Here is a 19,863-nt window from a genome sequence, read left to right on the forward strand (position 1 = left end):
TACTTGGTAACCACTATGCTATTCCAAAAAACAGTGCTCTAACCTCAAGTACATTTTAAGATATTTTCTATTTCTTATTGTTGAAGTCTCTGGCATTATATTTTCGTGTTCTAAATTCAACTCAGCAAAATGTACTGTTTCTCCCATGTGTAAAACTGTGCATTAGGAAGGCTCTCTGCAGACTGGAAGAATGAATAAGATGTAACTGTTATCCTCAAATAACATAATCCTGGGCAGGAGAAAGCAAGTATAAAAATAATCATAACATAGGGACTAATGTGCTCACTGCCTTAAGCAGGGCACGTAGAATAGAGCAGTCCAAGGAAAGGAGAGAGAAATCCGATTGGAAATACACATACATTTATTTTTATTTCTATTTATTTGAACTAAGGTCTAGCTGAAAAATGATACTTTCTCCAGCTGGATTCCTAAGATATGATTTATCTCTGAATGTTTTGAAAGGAAAGAGACCCCAAAAAAGAAAATGATCTGAATGCATTATGCATAAATCTGTGTAATGAGCGAAGCGATAATGTCTGCAAAGCTACCAACTGTGAGAGCTGCTAAGGGGACATTTAGACAACCTCTCCTCTCACAGATGAGGAAACAAAAACTGGAAAGCTGTAGGCAGAAACGTCTGCGTTCTCTTAGGGTTTTTCTTTTTTCCCTATTCTTCATTCAGAGTCATGTGGAAAACATTAAGTGAAAGTTGAAAGCTGTCTGACTCTTCTATAATGGGTTCTACCATCGTCTGTAAGAAGTGTTAATTGACTGCATGGCTTCAATTGGAATTTAATAAGTCTTCCTTCTTAATTTAGATTGTATCTGACAAACCGATCTTTTCCCAGATTAGGTTTAAAATTATTCGTAATATAGTTAAATATCTCATGAGCTCAGTTCATCCTTCCTGATAGAAGAGTATGATAGGGAGCTTATCCACATATCTGAAATTCAAAGGCTGAAACTATGTTGTTTTCCCCTTTCTTTTAGGAATGTGCAAAAAATTGTGAGATTATGAACTGCTAGGTTTCAGTAGAACACTGAGAGCTCTTTCTCTTGTTCGATGAAAATTGTAACATCAATGAATGTAATAAGTTTGGTTTTGGCTTGGAGAGTCCAGGGTGTGTTTCTTACCAACGGGTTGCCTGTAGTATGCTGTAGGCAACAGGCTCCCCTGAGGTGGCTGGTTCCCCCAGTGTTGAAGTATGTTGGTGCTGTTTGGAAACAGTGTGGCCAGCTGGGAAAACGGTTTTCTTCAGGATCGGACAGGTCTGGGTTGCCATCCCAGTTCTGCTACTAGTTTACTGTTCGACCTCATGCTACCTATTTATCTCCCTATGATTAACATTCCTTCCTACACAATAAGGAAATGATGTTTTGCCAGAGTGCAGTGAGGCTGGCACACGAGCAAGGACACTTGCTTTTTTCTACTTTCTTCCTCAGGTTGGGCTCTCAGTAGAGTGTGTTGAATGGACACTGTAGGTATTCAGCCAGTAGAAACCATGATGATTATTATTACCAATTCTTTGCTTGAAAGGGAACCAAGAAAAATTTTAATATGTTATATCCTCAGCCATTCACAAAGTATGTGTGTGTGTGTGTGTGTGTGTGTGTGTGTGTGTGTGTGTATAAGTATGTGATAATACTTGTAAAGTCAGATCTTAGACTGGAGTATGAAACTATGTGGTGAGGGTAGATTTTTCCATTAGTCTGTAAATCCTACTAATCTATGATCTCTATTACTAGGTACAAAAAGATTAGCTGTTCCATCCTGTAGATATGATGACAGCATTTGGGGAAAGGGATTTCACATCTAAACTATGGAAGGTTCATCTTTTGCTTTTAGATTCAGAAGGGAGAAAAAGTAATAATTTTTACTATTAAAAGTCTAGGAAGATTGGGAGAAATGAAAGATTGGGCTGGATTAGAAAATATTTAATTAGAATTTGTTCTGCTGGGAAACAGGATTAGGGAAGCTGTAAAGGAAGTCAGAACCAGGACAGTGTGAGTTCTCCTGGCTCCGTCCTTCTTGTCTTCCCAGGCAGGTACCAGGGAGGGCTGGCTATTGAGCTTTCTTTCAAGGCTTGCTCTATGTAGGGAATATTGACTGGACTTTGCCCATGTGTGAGGCTCACTTTGTAGGCACCCACATCCCAGATGGCTGTAGCCATTAGTAGGATGGGTTTGGGGATCAGATACTCTTCTAGCATTTATGCCATGACACCTTGATAAGTAAGTCTTTGTTTTTTCATCCCATGAGAGGCATGCTCTCATAAGCACTGTCACAAATATTACCTAATATAAATCATGGAAAGCATCTAATTCAGTCCTAAGCAGTTAGCATTAAATATATATGAGTTGGCAGCCATAAATACTGTAAGAGACTCTAAGAATGGCTTTTATTGACTCTAATAAAATTGTTTAAATTATCACTGCTTTCTTCTAACTGGTTGAATAAAATTGATAAAAGTTGTCAATCACATCCTAAAGGAAAATATCATTTGAATTTGTGAGCTTTACAACTCCCCCCAAAGTTAGATGATAAATAGCTGCTAGCTACAGAAAGTCTCCCATCAGAAGCCAACACCATTTCTGATTCTATGAATTTTCCAGCCTACGTCTGGAAGTCCAGAACTCGAAGTCTGACTAAGATTGTTCATCCACAGTGATCGAGGGTTCCTTTGAAAAGGATGTATCTAGCACCCCAATCACCCAGATCTTCGCTAAAATATGGATTTAGGCTCTAGAACGAGAACTTTCTAGCAAAACCACATTATTTCTAAATTAAAATTACATTGCGTTACCTTTATGAAGTAAAGCTCCTTTTCAGAATAAATCCATAGCAAATTCTGTTGGTGAGTTACTGCTCAGTTTATACAACTTCCAGCAGCCTTTACCCCTCTGCAATCCGAAAGGCTGGCTGTAGGCACCCCTCACTGGGTACCTTCAAACTCATCGCTGTCCCCTAAGGAACCCAGCTACTCCCTTCCTGTTCCTATGCCCATTGGGATTTTATTGTAAGATTATTTAATGGTTCATATACCGAATTCCATCATGTGAGTGTGTTCTAGATTCTATCGCCTACTGCTGTCTCTGTTATTTCTACCATTTCTACTTCTGAATTTGGCATTTCCTGCAAAGAAATGTGTCATTTCAAAGAACATTCTTTATTAATAACAACACTATTGTATTATAGTTGGTCAAATTCCGTAAAATTGTCATTCAAATGCCATTAATAAAATGAGTTCATCTGATCTCTGGGATCATTGTTAGCAAAATATTTGATTTGAGCTATAGTTAATGACAATATGTCATATGCTTAAAACTGTTGATACTTCGTGTGCTCACCACAGAAAGTGATAAGAATGTGAGGTGTAATACATATCTGATAGCTTGATTCAGTCATTCCATTGATCTGTACCTGTTTCAGATCATTGTGTTGTACATCATACTCACTGGTACATAAATATAATTTTTATTTTTCAACTTAACAATGAACTTCAAAATATTTACTTTTTAAATTTAAAAATGTAGAGAAACAAAGAGAGACAGAGAGAGAATGAGAGGGACAAAGGGAGAAATGAGAAAAAGAGATCTGTACCTGCTCGTTTTTTCTGAACATCCACCATGACCAGGGCCAGCCGAGGCCAAAGACAGGAGCTAAGAATTCAGTGTGGGACTCTCAGGTGAGTTGCAGGGACTCCACTGCTTGAACTCTCATCTGGGCCTCCAGGGTGTGCATTCACAAGGGGTTGCAATCAGGATCTGAGCAATGACTCCAATTCAGGAACTCCACTGCAAGATGTGGCTACACCAAAGGCTCACCTCACCACTTTCAAGTAGGTAACTGACTTTTCACAATAAATTGATTTCTTAAAAGTTGTCTGGTGCTCACTCACTAGTACTTTTAAAAATTCAACAAATTTTTGCCTAAGGTTTCTGTGGGCCATCTGATGTAGCAGGTTTTAAGTCTGCAGTAGCGATCCCAGTCCCACATGGGCTTCCTGAGACTACGAGAGAGCAAGTGCCAAGCAAACTTTATTTCCAGTCTGTGGTAGATACTGTGATAGATCTTTATGACAGTGAATCACAAGAGAGACCCACTCAAAAGGGAAAGGAAGGAGAGGCATTGCAAGTGAAAGAAGCCACATGTATACTCAATCTACATGGCTGTGCAAGGAACCAAAGGTCAGGTGGCCTGTAGGAAGGCTCCCTGTAGGGAGAGGTGAGTTAATACACAGCTTGCCAAACTTTGGTTCCACTGTAAGTAGGGAAGGAGCCTTGGAAAGGCCAAGCAGGGAGCATCATCCTGTTTCTCTTCAGTAATGCTTGGTTGCTGGATGAAGAAAAGAGGATGGGGCTCAAGAGAGGATGCCGGGAACACGATTAGGTAGCTGCTTCTTTCTAAGTATGAAGTGTTCTTGCGAATTAACACCATACAGAGTACCTGCTGTCCAAAGGAGCTGCTGCATTCTGTCTATTCTTGTCCCCTATTGCACTCAGCCTGTTAATTTACATAATGGGCTAGCTGTTCAAAGTCTGGCCCTCCTACTGGGAAGAGAGTTAGATGAGGGTGGAACAACATGTGAACTTCTCTGTTGCCCACAGCTAGAACTGTGTCTGCCATGTGGATGCTCAGTACTTTGCTGAATGAATGGATGAAAAATAGAAAAACAAGGCTTTACCGGGATGGATATGGAGACACAGGAATGTGATGTTTCCCGGCCATGGATACTTTTGTTGACATGTTTTTCATGTCTCGCTCTCAAGGGCACTTTTAACTTCGGCAAACTTTGTGCCGAGGTACTCAAGCACTGCTAGGATATTTGTCTTCTTAAAACAACATTCATTGACAGTAGATCGCTATATTCTCTTTTCTTGAAACGCCGCATCTGTCATTTCTCCAGCAGGTGATGGTAACTTGGAGCATCCTCTTTCGCAGAGGCTACCCCAAACTCGCCAAAACCCAGAAGCAGATCTAGGAAGTGCTCAGCTCTTCCATCTCCCAGGGGAAGAGAGAGGAAGAAGGAGAAGCAGAGGGAGAGGGAGAGAGTGGGAATGAGAATGGAATGCAGTCCAGGTTCTTTCTTCCCCTCCTTCCTGCTAGTACACCCTGAAGAGGCCAAATCTAGTTTGATTTATGCTCAGCCAAAGAGATATAGGGGGATTCTGCAGCTCTCTTTCTACCCCGTGATCTCTTCCTTACCTCTTTATTCTATTTGAAATATCTTTCACAAAGGATTTTAAAAGAAGTGAACAAAGCCAATCATGCAACTCTTTGCCTGATGTGTTTTAGTGAGAGCAGCCTCCAATTAAAATGCAGTCACTCAGCCACTAGGTCTAAGGACCCATGTAGATTTGGTTCGTTTTACATGGCAGGGAGAACAGATGGGCATTGTACAGTCAGTGACATGGAGAAAAGGCGAGTGATGCAAGACTGAGCTCGAGATCCACGGAAAATTTCTCACTTTTGCTTAAGATGGGTCCTGCTTATCTTCCCATGGGTGGAGACAATAAAACCCTGCACCTGGTATATGCGTTCTGCAGCTGCAGCCCTAAGAACGCTGTCTCCAGTGATTTATCAAAATGTGCTGCCTTCCTTGTAAGGTATGCTTGACCTCATACAAAGGAGCATTTTTCCTGAAGATTCGTTAATGAAGGTTACACCATAGTCTTATAAGGAAGTCAGAGGGAATGTTTAATTATTTACCATTGAACTCACAGAACATGTGCCTGGACTGCAGCAGCTGAAGTTATAATTAGAAGTTACAAGGTAACAAGAGAGTGAGAGAGAGAGGGAAAGTGGGCGAGGGTGTGCAAAAATTTGAAACATTTAAAAAAGGAAAATTCCCACCTGAATTGCTCACAAATGGGAGGGATTAGTCAACATGCTTGGGCTCACTGAACCTTTTTGGCAGCCAGTAATTTTTTTCATGATTGAGTAGTTGTGAACTAGAAGATTGTTTCCCTTCTCAATGCCATTCTGTTCGACATTTTTAATGAAGTAGCAAATTTGTGGCTCACAGGAAAAGCTTACTGGCAGTGTATTGGAATTTACAATTTTAGCTGGCATACCCATCTACTACATCTTAGGTTTCTGTGCCTCTGTTAGGTCTGTAATAGGAAATATGTCATTAATGCAAATACCTTGGCAGACACCTGAATGCTGTTTTCTTGCATGTTCATTATGGCTTCAGAAATCTTGACGTCTATGGGGTCCATTACCGACTCGATGTTGAAGGGCCCTTCCAGTCGCTCTGCCACCAGAAGCATTGCATCTGTGAATATGCAGGAACATAATTTATTTGGAAGGGGGCGCCAAAGGGTTTGAAGTTGTGTTTAACATTTTTAAGACATCTGTATGAAGATAATTGCTCCTTTGAAAGTTTTATTTGCTTTTCTATAGTCCAAAATGAAATGAATGAGTAACTCTTACAGTTAGTTATACAGTGTTTCATTTGAAGATTTAAAATTATTTCAAATGGATATAACCAGGCTTGAAAAATCAGAAAGTTAGTCCAGTACACAGTTGAATACTTCTTACTAGTCCAAGTCAAAATAATCTTCAGCTGGGTATCAACTGTGTTTCCAAAACAGAGTCTGACTTTTCTTCTTCTGGGGTCTGGAGAAAGCTGAGAAGCTCAGAGAGCAAGTGCTGATTTATGAATTTGAATGCACAAAGACTAAGATTCAATTCAAGCACATTACCTACGAGAAACGTTTCTGGGTTTCCCAAGAAGAAGAGAGCTCTCCTTACTTTGTGCTGTCCCTACACCTAGCTTTACCTGGTATTTTCGCATGACTTGGACATAACCCAGGATGGGCTGAGGGAACCTCTCTTGATTGTCTGTGTCCACAGCCTCTTCCCATATTCCTCACACTAACTTTTGAGACGTGTCGTGGTGTGCACGAACAGAATTCATTTGCGTCCTGCTTGGAAAGCGTTGGTTTTCTAGGATGATGGTAGCAGTGGTCTGGAGGTGGGCTTTGACCTGTCACTCACTCTGCACTCATTGGGTTGAAGGTTAAGTGAGGTACACAAGAGGAACTGCTGGGGACCAGGCGTTGGTGAACCTACTCTGCACGGGGCTGATGGACAGAATATTCTGTGGCTGTTGAAACTCAGTCCAGTGTGCTGAATATCTGAATGAATTTGTTTTCACTTATACATTTTCAAATAGCCACTTGAAGGCAGAAGCTATCGTTGTAGAGAGCATCATGTGGACTTTTAGTGTGCAGATTCAAGAGACCTTAAACATTTCAGTTACTAAAGCCTTTAGGAGCAACTTTAAAATATTCATCCTTCTTAAGAAAGCAACACATGCTTTTTATCAAATGCTTGCAGAAATATGGGAAAGAAGAACGAAGAAGAGAAATACCTCCATAATCCCACCTGCCATCATAACATTGTATGCACTTGGTAAATGCCTTTTTCCTGTGCATGAATATTTTAAGCATGCAAGGGAAATCTGCTATACATGTATCATATAGTTTACTTTCTAGATGTAACATATTATTAATGTAAATGCTGTTTATAGTTAGCTATTTTATAGTATTGGTATGAAGAAACCAGATTTTATTTTTATTACACAATCAGCCATGTTCATCTGAAGTCCAGCATCAAAACAAGTTCAGGGTTATAGGGAGCTATGAATCAAATTGGTGAGAAGTCTTTTCAAATAGATGATTTTTTTCAAATGAGAAAATACAGAACTCTCTAGGAAGTGGGATTCACATGTTTAAAACCGCTGGACTTAATACAGCAGCATTGGCCTTTACAACCATAAGTTTATGCTTTTAACTCGGTCCAGTGCCTAGGCCCTTGCCATATTTCCTGTGGAATGACTGAGAGCCAAACTATACTCCTGGGGCAGTTAGCTAGCAGCATTGCAGAGGTCTGTCTGTTCACACCAACTCTGAGGATGCTGTCCACTTTATTCTCATGGATGCCAGTGATATGAAAAATGTACATATGAACAGGATTCACAAGGAAGCCATAACAACAGTGTTTCTCATTTCCCCTTAGAGAGCACAGCGGTAACTGGGTATGTCGTGGCAGGAGCTTCTAGTGAAAGTAGCTATTTTTTGGTACCTTAAGAGCCTAGTTATCCGGCAGTGTGGAGAGTGCATGCACTCTGGCTACTCTCAGCGAAGATTAAGGACACTTGTTCCCTTAAGGTTTGGAGAGGCGACTGAGTACTTTCCCAGAAGCGGATATGTTTCCTTTGTTCCATTATCTCTGTTTGTGTGTGCTTATCAAAATAATCTTCATCAGATGACTTTCCAGTAGGTTTAAGGATGAAGATCAATTCTGACAAATGAGTAAATTTTTGTAGACAGATGTGTCTTGCTAACAGAGTCAAGAAATCCTTGTACAGGAAGAATTGCCACCGTAGTTATCCAGGAAACACAGTGAAAAGAACTGGTAACTACAGGGCAGTTATAACTTATGTGTTCTGTACATGTACCTGCATAAATCATTGTGTAAGCACTGTTCTGTCACAGAACACACATTCAGCACAAACAGGTGGAGTTGATAGACACTAACCATATGGATTCCATTTAAAGTCTGAAAGCAGAAAAGGACAATTTTTGGATTGAATCATGAAGACTTAACACAGGGTCACAGATTGAAATCATGGGTGTCTAAGCATCCCCAAGAAGGTCCTCTCATTAAATTAAAAATACTCTCTTATCTTACACAGTCTCACTTATATAGTAAGGTAAGAAGCTGCTGGGTTTGCATCATAAACTTGGGAAATATTTCTCTAGCAATTTCTGTCTCTACTCTATGTTCCTCTCCAACCACACCACCATCTTTGCAGGTTTGTGAGCCTGCAACAAGCTGTCACAGTCACAATGAATGTTCCCAAGGTGACCTTGTCGCAAGCACTTTCCTCCTTGGCTTTGGAAGGAGTTGGTCCCACTGCTGCTCTATTCTGGTAAACATGGAATGGCATGGCCACACCTTTCAATCTCCTGGATCCTGATTTCCATTCTTTGTGTCAGTGGTTATCTTAATTAGCAAACTGACTTAAGGAAATAGATCTTTGATGTCAGTACATATCTATGTCTCTTTCAATTTATGTCAACAGTTAGAATGCTATTTTATTATGTTTATTGTTTCATTTAGGCTAGTGCTAACTTTAAAAGTTAACAATACAAATGACAAACATTTACTAAATAAAATTAGGATCTCTGAAGATGCAAAAACTGATGGGGATTGGTTCAAAACCTCAGGATCAGCAAGACAAGTAATATGCACATCTAACAATACTTTCTTATGAATTTGTTGAAAGGAGGTCTTCTAGGCGTTTTTATCACTGTCAAGATCATAATAAAAAACAAATGACTACTGTGCTGATTAACTTCAGAAGTTCTTATTCATTGAAACACCTGTTCACAACTTACAGAACAGTACGGATGCATATAAATAAATTAAAATCCTGTGTTCCATTCACCAGAAAATGTATTAATTATTCAAATTCCGGGAAAAGCTCTGATAGTATTATATGTGAAAGGTATTGATTAAATAGCATGCAAATGCTAATTGCAGTTTTTTCACAGGTTGTAGGTGATCATTGGAGGCAGGCTGACGGAGGCACACACAGTGGTTTTGTTGACTTCAGTTTCCTCCTACTACACATTTGTTGGTGAAGCTGAGAGCTGTTGACATACAGAAAAGCCTATCCGAAAGCTCAAATTAGATCATTTAAATGTCTGCCTGTGAACAATAAGTTTTATATCTGTGTTGTAATATAACTCTACATTCTGCTAGTTCTCTTATGTTCCAAATATTTGTGACAGGAGAGCAAAAGTAGCTTTCTAGAAAATTCTTCCATTATTTTGGATTTTCATTGGAGAGGGCCACATTTGGCATACTGACCATTTGGGGCCAAGGTGAGTTCTCCTGGCAGGGTGTGTTGGGAGCACAGGACTCAACGCAAAGGGAAGCTCTTGCTTGACCTCAGGGCTCCACTTCCAGAGCCAGCGTCCCCTCAGCAGCCAAGTGTATCTCACCTGACTGGTTTGCCTCCTTGTGATTTACAAGATTCTCAACAGTCAAGCTCCCCTAACTTGATGTTGGGGCAATAGAAGCCATGCCTGTGGACACCTCAGCCTCTTTCCGTCCCAGAGAGAAGAAAACACTATGTAATTCTGACATCCAGGCAGTAATGGGTGTCTCTGGCACCAATTATATCGCAAGATGGCTGTAACTGACTCCAGAGACTGCTGTCCTGTGCTATCTTAATTATCTCTGAGCCATTTATATGTTGAAATATTTGGAACCGTATTTTTAACTCTGATCCCAGAGCTTTTATCTCTTGCCAATTAAAACAGGACAGTTTTAGCACGTCAACTAATGAACAGATCATCTTTTCTGCCTGTATCTCCTTTCTCGCCCAAGTTGCATTTCTTTAGACTACTGCTCTGCTAGAGTAGTGATTTGTATAGCTATTTGTGAGGGCACTTTGAGAAGCTAGTAGAAGGTAGCTACTTGGCACAGTTGTTAAGGTGCTAATTGGGAGGTCTACATGCTATGTTGAAGTTCCTGGTTGGAGTTCTGGCTCTGCCCTAGTTTCTAGCTCTCTGCTAAGGCAACAAGTGATGGCACAGTTACTTGGGTCCTTGTAATCAATGGGGAAGACTCTGATGAAATTTTCAGTTTCTGATTTTGACCAATCCCGACCCAGGCTGTAACAATTATTTGAGCAGTCAACCAGCAAATGAAAAACCTCTGTCACGCAGTTTTTTCAAATAAAATGAAAGAAAAAAAAAACAGTTTTTGGAACCATGAAATTAAAAAGGTTAACTTATTTTGGTGCAAAATTAGTGCAATTAATTCATTTCAGAGATCTTCAAACATTTTGTGGAAAAATCATACTATTTAAAAAGTATGCATGGATTTAAAAAATTTTCACCCAAATGAGCTTATCTTTTTAGCTCCATTTTCCAGGAGCCCTTGTCTTTGTATTACTGAGGGGAGAATAAAAGTAGCTCTAGTAGAAAATACTGACGTCTCAACAGTGGAAATTCACGCATAGTCACTGTGTTAACATGAGGTGGTGTGGAATGTCTATTAAAAGTCAAGAAGTCAGAAGGCAAGTCAAGCTGTGCTTCTGGGCAAAGGTGTTTTCTTCATGTAATGGTGAACTTCCTGGTTAGGAGTGAGGGCCATGGAGTCAGTGCCTTCAAGGTTTCAATTTAAGTTCCTCCGTCAAATGGCTTGGAGACAATGTGTATATCACTTAATTCACAAAATCTGATTTTCTTCATCTATTAGGTAGACATGATTGCAACACCTACCTAATACTGATGAAATGAGCAAGTGATAGGAAATAACGCTTAGAAAGTTATTAGCACAATATCTGGTGCCTAGTTACCCCTCAACAAGGTTTAGCTTCTATACGCCACCTCCAGGAAGTGTAAGTGGGAACGAGGGACTGATTTGCATGATATTCTAGTGTTGACCACAGTGATGTGAAGAGTGAATGAGTGAAAGGCACACGGATGACTTTAAGAGGTTTAGCTGGTGTTGTCTTACATGTTTTGTTAGTGTTTTCATAATAGTTGCCTTTTGATGGATTAGTTTATTACTAAGAGACATGAAGCTGCATTTTTTAATCACAGTGTATCTTTTTGCCAATTAAAGGTAAAATAAATTCTTTTACATACTTCCAACTGGCAGGTGGGGTTTAAGATTTGTTCCTTCAAGTCTGAGGGGGCGAGGTGACTGTTGTGACACCCTGCCTGTTTCCACAGCTAGCACAGCTTTCGTTTCCTATCTCTTGCAAGATTCTCCTGAGGCCAGAGAGACCAGACTCCATGTGACAGTTCCTCATGGGTTCACATTTCCATCCACCTCTGCCAACCTGCCAGAAATGTCAGTGAATCCATCTTGACCTCCAGACCAGCCTGTTTGCTAGTTGCCTACCACCTGATGAATCTAATCAAAACCATATGGAGCCAAAGTACCAACCAGTTGAGCCTTGCCTAAGATACTAATCCATGTAATTCTAATTTGCAATAACATGGCTGCTTTCCTCAGCTGCTACATTTGGGTGAACTTTATGACATAGCAATGGAAAACTGGAACAGCCAAAGAACATAATCACAAAGTACTCCAATAATCTTTCTTTTTTTTTTTAAAGATTTATTTTATTTTTATTACAAAGTCAGATATACAGAGAGGAGGAGAGATAGAGAGGAAGTGGAGCTGCCGGGATTAGAACCAGCGGCCATATGGGATCAAGGCGAGGACCTTAGCCACTAGGCCATGCTGCCGAGCCCTCCAATAATCTTTCCTCCTTTGGTTGATAAGCCCCAAATTCATTTTTTAATACATTCAGCATATTTGATGCCCCTATCCCAATTAAAAACATCATAATGGTTAAACAAACAAAAGTGATGTCCCCAAGAGAACACTGAGAGAGACTTGCTGTAGGGTAGCAAATGCATACCAGCAAGCCTCAGCTTAGGAAACGAGTCTTTTCAGGGATGTCACTTTGCAACATGGAGGGTAGGCCTGCAAGATCGAAATGATTCTGGTTTTCCTTTCCAAACTGTCTTCGCAAAGCCCTGCCCTGGAGCTAGACGCCGTTTTTGATCACTGGATGGCAATTAGGGTGATGCTGGGACTCTTGAAGGTTTATCTTCCTTTAGGTCACAAATATAGGATGTGGCTCCATCCTTAACAAGTGCCTTTCCTTTGTCTCCTTGAGCAAGGAAAACAGACCTTCAGCTAGAACTAGGCACACTGCTCCTGATTTCCACCTGAGAGATCATGATTTTCAGAATATCCCAGAGGACAGAAGAGGAGAAAACCTTTATTTTCAAGGGGACATGTTATTCAGCTTTTCCTACATACTTTTAGGGTAGAAATAACTTTGAAAAGTCCATTTCAAATAAACTCAATCTACTACTTGTCAAGTGCCAGGGAGGTTGCTGGAGGGCACAGAGTCTGCCTACTGAATTAACTTTATAGAGTCTAGACCTGTTCTAAACTGACAAGTGTGGAAATACAAGGATGGAATTCAACTGACCAACAAACACATGAAAAAATGCCCAGGTCAACTAGTCACCAGGCAAATGTGAGAGAAAGCTACAGTGAGGTTCCCCTGTATCCCAGTTACAATGGCTATCACACTGAAATAAAAAAACATACTGGTGTGGATGTGGGGGTAGAGGTTTCCTAATCTGCTGTTTGTGGGAATGTAAACTTGTGCAACCCTTATGGAAGACAGAAAGAAGATTCCTCAGAAATCTGAAAAACTACTAAGTGACATGACCATGCCACTGCTGGGAATCTGTCCAAATGAAATGAAATCAGCATGGGAGAGTTTACAACAGTTTAATTTACAATAGCTGAGATACGGAATCAACCCAGATGCCCCTTTACATGAAATCTTGTCTTCTGCAACTAAATGGATCCAACTGGGAACTATTATGCTCAGTGAAATAAGCCAGTTCCAAAAAGACAAGTATATATGTTCCCTGATCTCTGATAACTAACAGTTAAGAGTGTAATTTATGTGTGTGAGAGAGTGACCCTCTGGGATTTGATTGTTCTTTGCAGCCTTTGTATAGACTCCTGAGTAATAGCTTTTTTATTTTTTAATTTGCTATGCAATCATGTCTTTACCTTAAGGAATAGTAAGTCTGTGATTGCAAAGTGAAATGGAAAAATGCCATAGTAAAAATTAGCAGGGGGAGAGAAATAAGGAAGGAGGAAGGAAGTAGAGGGGGAGGTATCAGTGTGATTCTAGATCTGTATCATGTTATGTTAAAGTTGCTCACTTTATACAAACAAAAAAGGACTCATGCAACTTTAACTATAAAAAGCATAAAAATTTGTCCTTTGAAGAATTAAGATGATGGCATGTTAGTAGAGAGTTCTCATTAAACCAATCTAAATTTGTTCCTAATAATTTACTCTTTGAAAAATAAAATACATAGAAGTTCAATATAGTTCAATTTTATCACAATTCATGGCACCCAGCTTTGTTCTTTTCTTTAGATGCAGTATTACATCAGCAGCACCAGCTTTTAGCTTAATCACTGTATTTTCCCCGGGGAGAAACACGGAAGAAATAACAAAACATAAAGCCATTTAAAAAACAACCCTCTGATCAGTTCATTCATGGATACCCCAGTTATTCATTAAAAGGAAAAAATGGCTTCAGGGTGTTTGCATGGGCAGATGAACGCCCCCGGCATTGGGGTAATTAGGACCCTGCTTTCTCTGCTGTTGCCTGGCAAAAAGCTCACTGAGCAGAGGAGAGTCTCTCTCTTCCACCCAAATCAGTTCATTAACATGCCCCAGTGATGTGCTGGGCAGGGGTGAGCGGGAGCTTGGTGAGGAGCCTGACATGAGCACAGCTCCCACTGTCCGAGGGCTGCATTCCCACAGCAGCCGACTGGGCTGTGAGCAGCCACCAAGGCGGGCAGACTTTAGAGCTGGACTTTGAACTTTCTTTGCCAAAGGTCCATGCCCCTTTTTTTGAGTTCTAAAAAATTAGAATTAAACAATCACATCTGGCTTTGCTGAACTCTAACCTCTGTCATCAGCAGCAGAGACACCTTTTAAAAATGTAAATTTGACTAGGTCTTGACTCTGCTCTGAAGGCAAAAGGTCGAAACCTCTGAGAGTAGCAGTGATAAGGCCCTGCCTAAGGCGCTCCTGCCTGCAGAAGCAGGCTTGCTTCTGTCACTCCTGGGGACTGTCCCCTAAGAGCTTCACTGGAAATTTGACCTTGAAGGTGTCACTCAGCTCCAGAAACTGATGACAAATTACTGCAACCACAACCTGGGTGCCTTCCAACCTGCTCAGGAACCTCGACGTGTTCAAGTTTAAAGAGAGTTTCACAATCAGATGCCACTCCTGGCTTGGAATTCATTCTTTGCTGCTTGTCCAGAGTTTCCTTCTGTTGTAAGCAACATCATGGCAACTACCTTGTACATAATTCATTGAACATGTGCAAATAACTCCACAGGTTAACGTCTTAGAAGGGAGACTGCTGGGTTCCAGATCAAAGCGTTTCAAAATTTTTGTAGTTATTGTCAACGTTCTCTCCATTAAAGCTGTAACTCTTTATATTCCTACCAGCAGTACATGACAGTGTCTGGCTCCCGAAGCTTTCTGATGTTAAGATTAAACCTTTGGATCTGTGCCAGCCTGATAGGGTAGGAAACTGGCGTGTAGCTCTGTGTGGTTCTAATTCGAATTTCCCTCATCATCCATAAGGTTGGAATCCTTAAGCAGTTTCGAAGTCATTTATTTATTTTTGGGGCGATTCTTTGTCTCCTCCTGCTCTTTGGATACTTATTTCTCTGTTGTGTTACTGATTTTGCAATTCTGACATAAAGTTTTGTTTTGTTTTGATTTTAAGAAAATGAGGAAAGTGAGACTGCTTTTCTGACATATATGACCAATTGCCCCGCCAATTCCCAGGCGTCTTAGTGGCTTTCCTTCTCGATTTTTTTTTCCTGAGCGGAACTTTACTTCTTTTTTTTCACCAATCATTTGCTGAAATATTTTGTGTCATTTACACTTTCCTTTCCACACCCCAAGTAGCTAAGTTGCTGCCATGGATGTTTCAACGGCCTGGCGTTCGTGCTGTTCTAGACTACCAGGCAGCCACTCTCTGGCCCTTGCGCTTGCTCCTTCTACTTCCTGGCATGTGCAGCTCAGAGCACTCCCCCTCCTACCCAAACGCTGGCTCTCAAGGCATTTATGCTGCTCACCTAGGGGAGGTCTGTTGTTTGCTAGTCCTCTTTGTCCCTCTTGCAGGTGGTTTTCAAGGGATCAAGGCCCCCATCTGCTTGTTTTCTGCCATGGTCCCACCCACTAGGATAGCAAGTTGGTCCTCTGTATCCATGCATCACACATCCACAGATTTAGTCATTCTTGGATAGAAAATATATATCTGTTGTTAAGAACTGCTCTCTTACTGAACATGTGTAGGCTCCTTTTTCTTGTCCTTCCATTGCTAGTACCTTATACAAACGATCCACATGACTTTTGGATTGTGTTTGATATTGTAAGCAATCTAGAGACAATGAAGGGCGCAGGAGTATGTGTGTAAGGAATGTCCCAGAACTGCAGCATTGTGTGTAAGGACTTGGATTTTGTTATCAAAGCGGGGTGAGGGGGAAAGCGGAGTTCTGAAACCCCTCTGGATAACCAAGACAAAGGAATCAGGACCCCTGTAAGTGGGCAATATACATTTGTAAAAGGGTGATTCTACAGTGCCTTTTAAGAACATTCCTGTTTTCTTCTAGTAACTTAATGGAAACTTGCTTGCTTTCCACTGCCACATCCTAAGACTTCCCCACCCCATGTCCCTGCCTGCCAGGCACAGGATCTGCAATGGCCTTATCAGTATTGTCTTTGGGAGAAACGTGTCTGTAGCTTTGGATGTTGTAACATAAACTAAGAATTTCTGTGGGAGTTTAGAATCTTATTGTACTTTTTTATTAGGCGGAAATAACTTCTCAGCTCTTTAATTGGGAAATTGAAAAGTGTGGTTGATTTTGTTGCTATCAGAGGTTATCTCTAGGTTAACTAATAAAATCTCGATATTTAGGGCTTTACCAAACATGGAACTTGTTGTTGCTTTTCGGTATTCCACGTTTGCCACTGGTTTTTAAAACAACCTCTGATATGAATATGGTTTTTGTGTCTTTCTTGTCATTTATCCACATTCAGTAAACATGAATTCGGTGATACCATCTTTCTTATTCTGCCAACCTTGCATTGTAGTTAGGGCTACGCAATGCTTTTCAAAAGATCAAACCAGAAAAAAGAGTCAGAATCAGCTAAGGAAGTCTTAGCACTTCCAAGGCAGATAAATGGTAGACAGTGGAAGTGAACCAAATGAACTGTAATTTAAAACTGCACAGATATCTGAGTCAAAAGGAAAACCAGGACAGCCACCCAGAATTATTACAGTGACTAAAGAACTAAAACCAAATACAGGAGAATTTAATGAAAATAACTGTTTACTTTTGAAACTAGACTCAGGAAGAGGAGGAGAGAACAAATATACAAACTAATTTAATTCTGAAGCCAGTGCAAACAAAGAGACTCGTTTTGCTTCGACATTGTCAAGAGAAATGCAAATTGAGGGGGAAAATAATCCACTGGTAGTCCTGGCACAATGTGGAAATTAGTCTCTGCAGGACCCATTTTCCAACAGCTTTTTAAGTAAAATGATGCACTGTATTTCATAAAACTATAATCTAGTCATGTAAGCATCATCTCATTGCTCCACTATAGTCTCAAGATGTTTAGTTACATCACAAAGTCAGAGTGAGTCTGATAAGACATGAGTCTGATAAGACATGCGTCTGATGGACATCAAAGTGTACATTGCCAAACAGAGCTCTACTTAAATTTTTACTGAAGATTCTTCAGACAAATATGTTTTTATGGCATTTGTAGCCTGGGATGTTTGAGTACCTTACGTTAATTGAGCGTCCTCTTGCAAATGAGCCGTAGAATTTAGGGGTGAAGAATTTGTAAAGATCATTCTGAAAGAAGAAGCTGCCTTTGTCTTTTGGTCCATTTGAATTGCTGCAGGATTGAGTATTGAATGGATTGGATTACTTTGGAGCTACTGATTGGTTTTCAGTTTAGGAAACCAGAATCCAGAGAAGGCAAGCAGCCCCCTGGATTTTAATGGCTTTCCCGAGGACCGGTGTTCACCTCCTGTCTTCATGTACCCGGAATCCTGAGCACCTATGTTGCTCAGCAAACATCAATGTGCTTACCAAAGAATTTATTTACTTAATACATTCCAAGGGTGCCACTGCTTGTAAAGAGATAGCAGAAGACAAAGCAGAGATGATAAAGATGAAGCCTTTGTGATCTGTGAAGGTTTTTCTCTTGGCGGCAGTGAAGCTTCCCTGTAGTCTCCCTTAGTAACATGCTCTTTCAATATGGGCAACGTGATCACAAAATTATAAAAGCACTTGCACTACTGCCTGCTCAACTAGCTTCCTCCTCGTGTTTGAGATTCCTTGAATCCTTGGTGGTTAAGATGGCCCTGGAGAGGAGGCAATGACCACGTGTTGTGTTGTGTGGCCATGGCGCCGGCACCGCCAGCCTTCGCTAGTGCGCAGACTCTGCAGTGCTGTGGGGATTGCACACCAGGCACGTAGCACAAAAATGCTTAGCTTTGAGCGCGCTGTGATGATTGTCTTTATAGAAGGTGGGTTTTTCCCTTCCCACCTAACAAAGTTAATATTTAGTATTTGATCACATCATCATTCATGAAGCCACTAAATATGACAGAAAGAAGACAGTTTCCAGGGCAACCCCTCGATTTCACAGAGGACACTGAGTCCCAGGGGTAGCAGGGACGTCTAGTTATTGGACCAGGCACAGGAGGCAGGGCTGTGATGTTGCCCAATTCTGTCCTTTTATTCTATCACTGGGCCTCCTCCTCTACAACCTGTCAATCTATTATTAAGAAACAGGGCCAGTTACAGCATTTCAAGGTGTCATTGAACTACAAAACTCTCAACTCATTGCAAGCATATTGCAGTTAAACAATTCTTCTCTATTTCTCCCTCCTTTGCTCTTAAAGTTAATAAAGGAAATCACCCTAGAGACTGTTTGTTCCTGTAGTACAAGGTTTGCAACTGACATGGAATGAATCACTAACCTCTCCCCAAACCAATAAAAAATAAATAAATGAAAAGTCAGGTGTGTTGTCAGAATTCCCTGCTGAGCCTAACCCGAGTGATTAGTGAGCACTTCAGTAAGCAGTGGAAGCCCTTTTGTCCTCCTCGTGTGTGTACTGGCGTTATTAAAAAATATCTAGTTTTTATTATTTTGTTGCCCAGCGCCATGTGAACCAAAAGGAAAATGAAAAAAAGGGCAGTATGTCCTGTATCACGGGTCACTAGACCCGAAGAAAGAAGCTGAATTGTTTAAAAAAGGGAAAAACTCATTTGTGAGAAGGTGGTGACTTCACCCCGCGAAATGGCAAGATGGTTTTTGTTACTTCCTTTGCCTTGTCCTCTGGTTTACAACTGTCTTCAGAATTCTTCATGGTGAAGATACAGATCACACTGCAGGAGTCGGGGTGGAGACAGGGAGAGGGAAACTCGCGTGGACCTTTCAGTGGGGTTAAGGACGTGACAGCTTCCGGGCATAGAGATTCACTTCCTTTTGACAACAGTACAATGAAGTAGGAACTACTATTTCCTTTGTTGGTTGTGGAGACTGAGACTCTAGAGGTGACCTATCTTGATCAAAATCTTAAATGAAGCTTAAACCTGATTGGTGGGGGCCGGGGAGCTTGTTTGGGGTAGACAAGGGCTGACGCCTTTGAAATGCCCGGACTCTTCATTCCAGCCAAGGAGATGGACTTGCTAGTCAGGTAGTGGGGTGTGAGTGAGTGTGTCTAGATACACGTGTGTGTGTGTGTGTGTGAAGGATGAAGCGAGGTAGATATTGTCTGTGCAGGGCATTAAAATTACACTTTTCTGGCCTTGCTTCTGGTCAAGTTGTGTTATAGAAAGAACATGGCCTTGGGAAACTGTTTCAAGCACTGGGCCCACGTTTTCGCTTCCTGACTCTTCTCTCTGTGTTTAGAGCACTGAAAAGTGTTACATTGTGTAAAAAATTATAAAAATGCAGTGGTATGTTCTGGTCTTAGAAGGTGTATATAACCAGGGAAGGAATATTTGAAGTCATAAAAGAAAAGGAACTTCATTAATTTGTCTTTCAAAAAGATGTGACTACTTTCTTCATGGACTTCTTTGTATATGTCTTCTATGTATTTATGTTATACAAAAGGATTCAGAGAAAGGAAAAAATGACAAAGGGGACAACTAGACATCATCTAAATTCTG

At 40.7% G+C, this 19,863-nt stretch overlaps 1 protein-coding gene across 1 annotated transcript in view; it reads right to left on the minus strand.

Moving 5' to 3' along the window:
• GPC6 (glypican 6) overlaps positions 1 to 19,863 on the minus strand; it is a 1,040,817-nt gene that overhangs the window by 98,362 nt on the left and 922,592 nt on the right. Inside the window, exon 5 of the mRNA XM_004577405.3 lies at positions 6,148 to 6,278. Within this exon, the coding sequence (XP_004577462.2) occupies positions 6,148 to 6,278 (131 nt within the window). The remainder of the gene's footprint in view (positions 1 to 6,147; positions 6,279 to 19,863) is intronic.

Source organism: Ochotona princeps, chromosome 12, assembly GCF_030435755.1.
Source record: "Ochotona princeps isolate mOchPri1 chromosome 12, mOchPri1.hap1, whole genome shotgun sequence".
Classification (NCBI taxonomy): Eukaryota; Metazoa; Chordata; class Mammalia; order Lagomorpha; family Ochotonidae; genus Ochotona; species Ochotona princeps.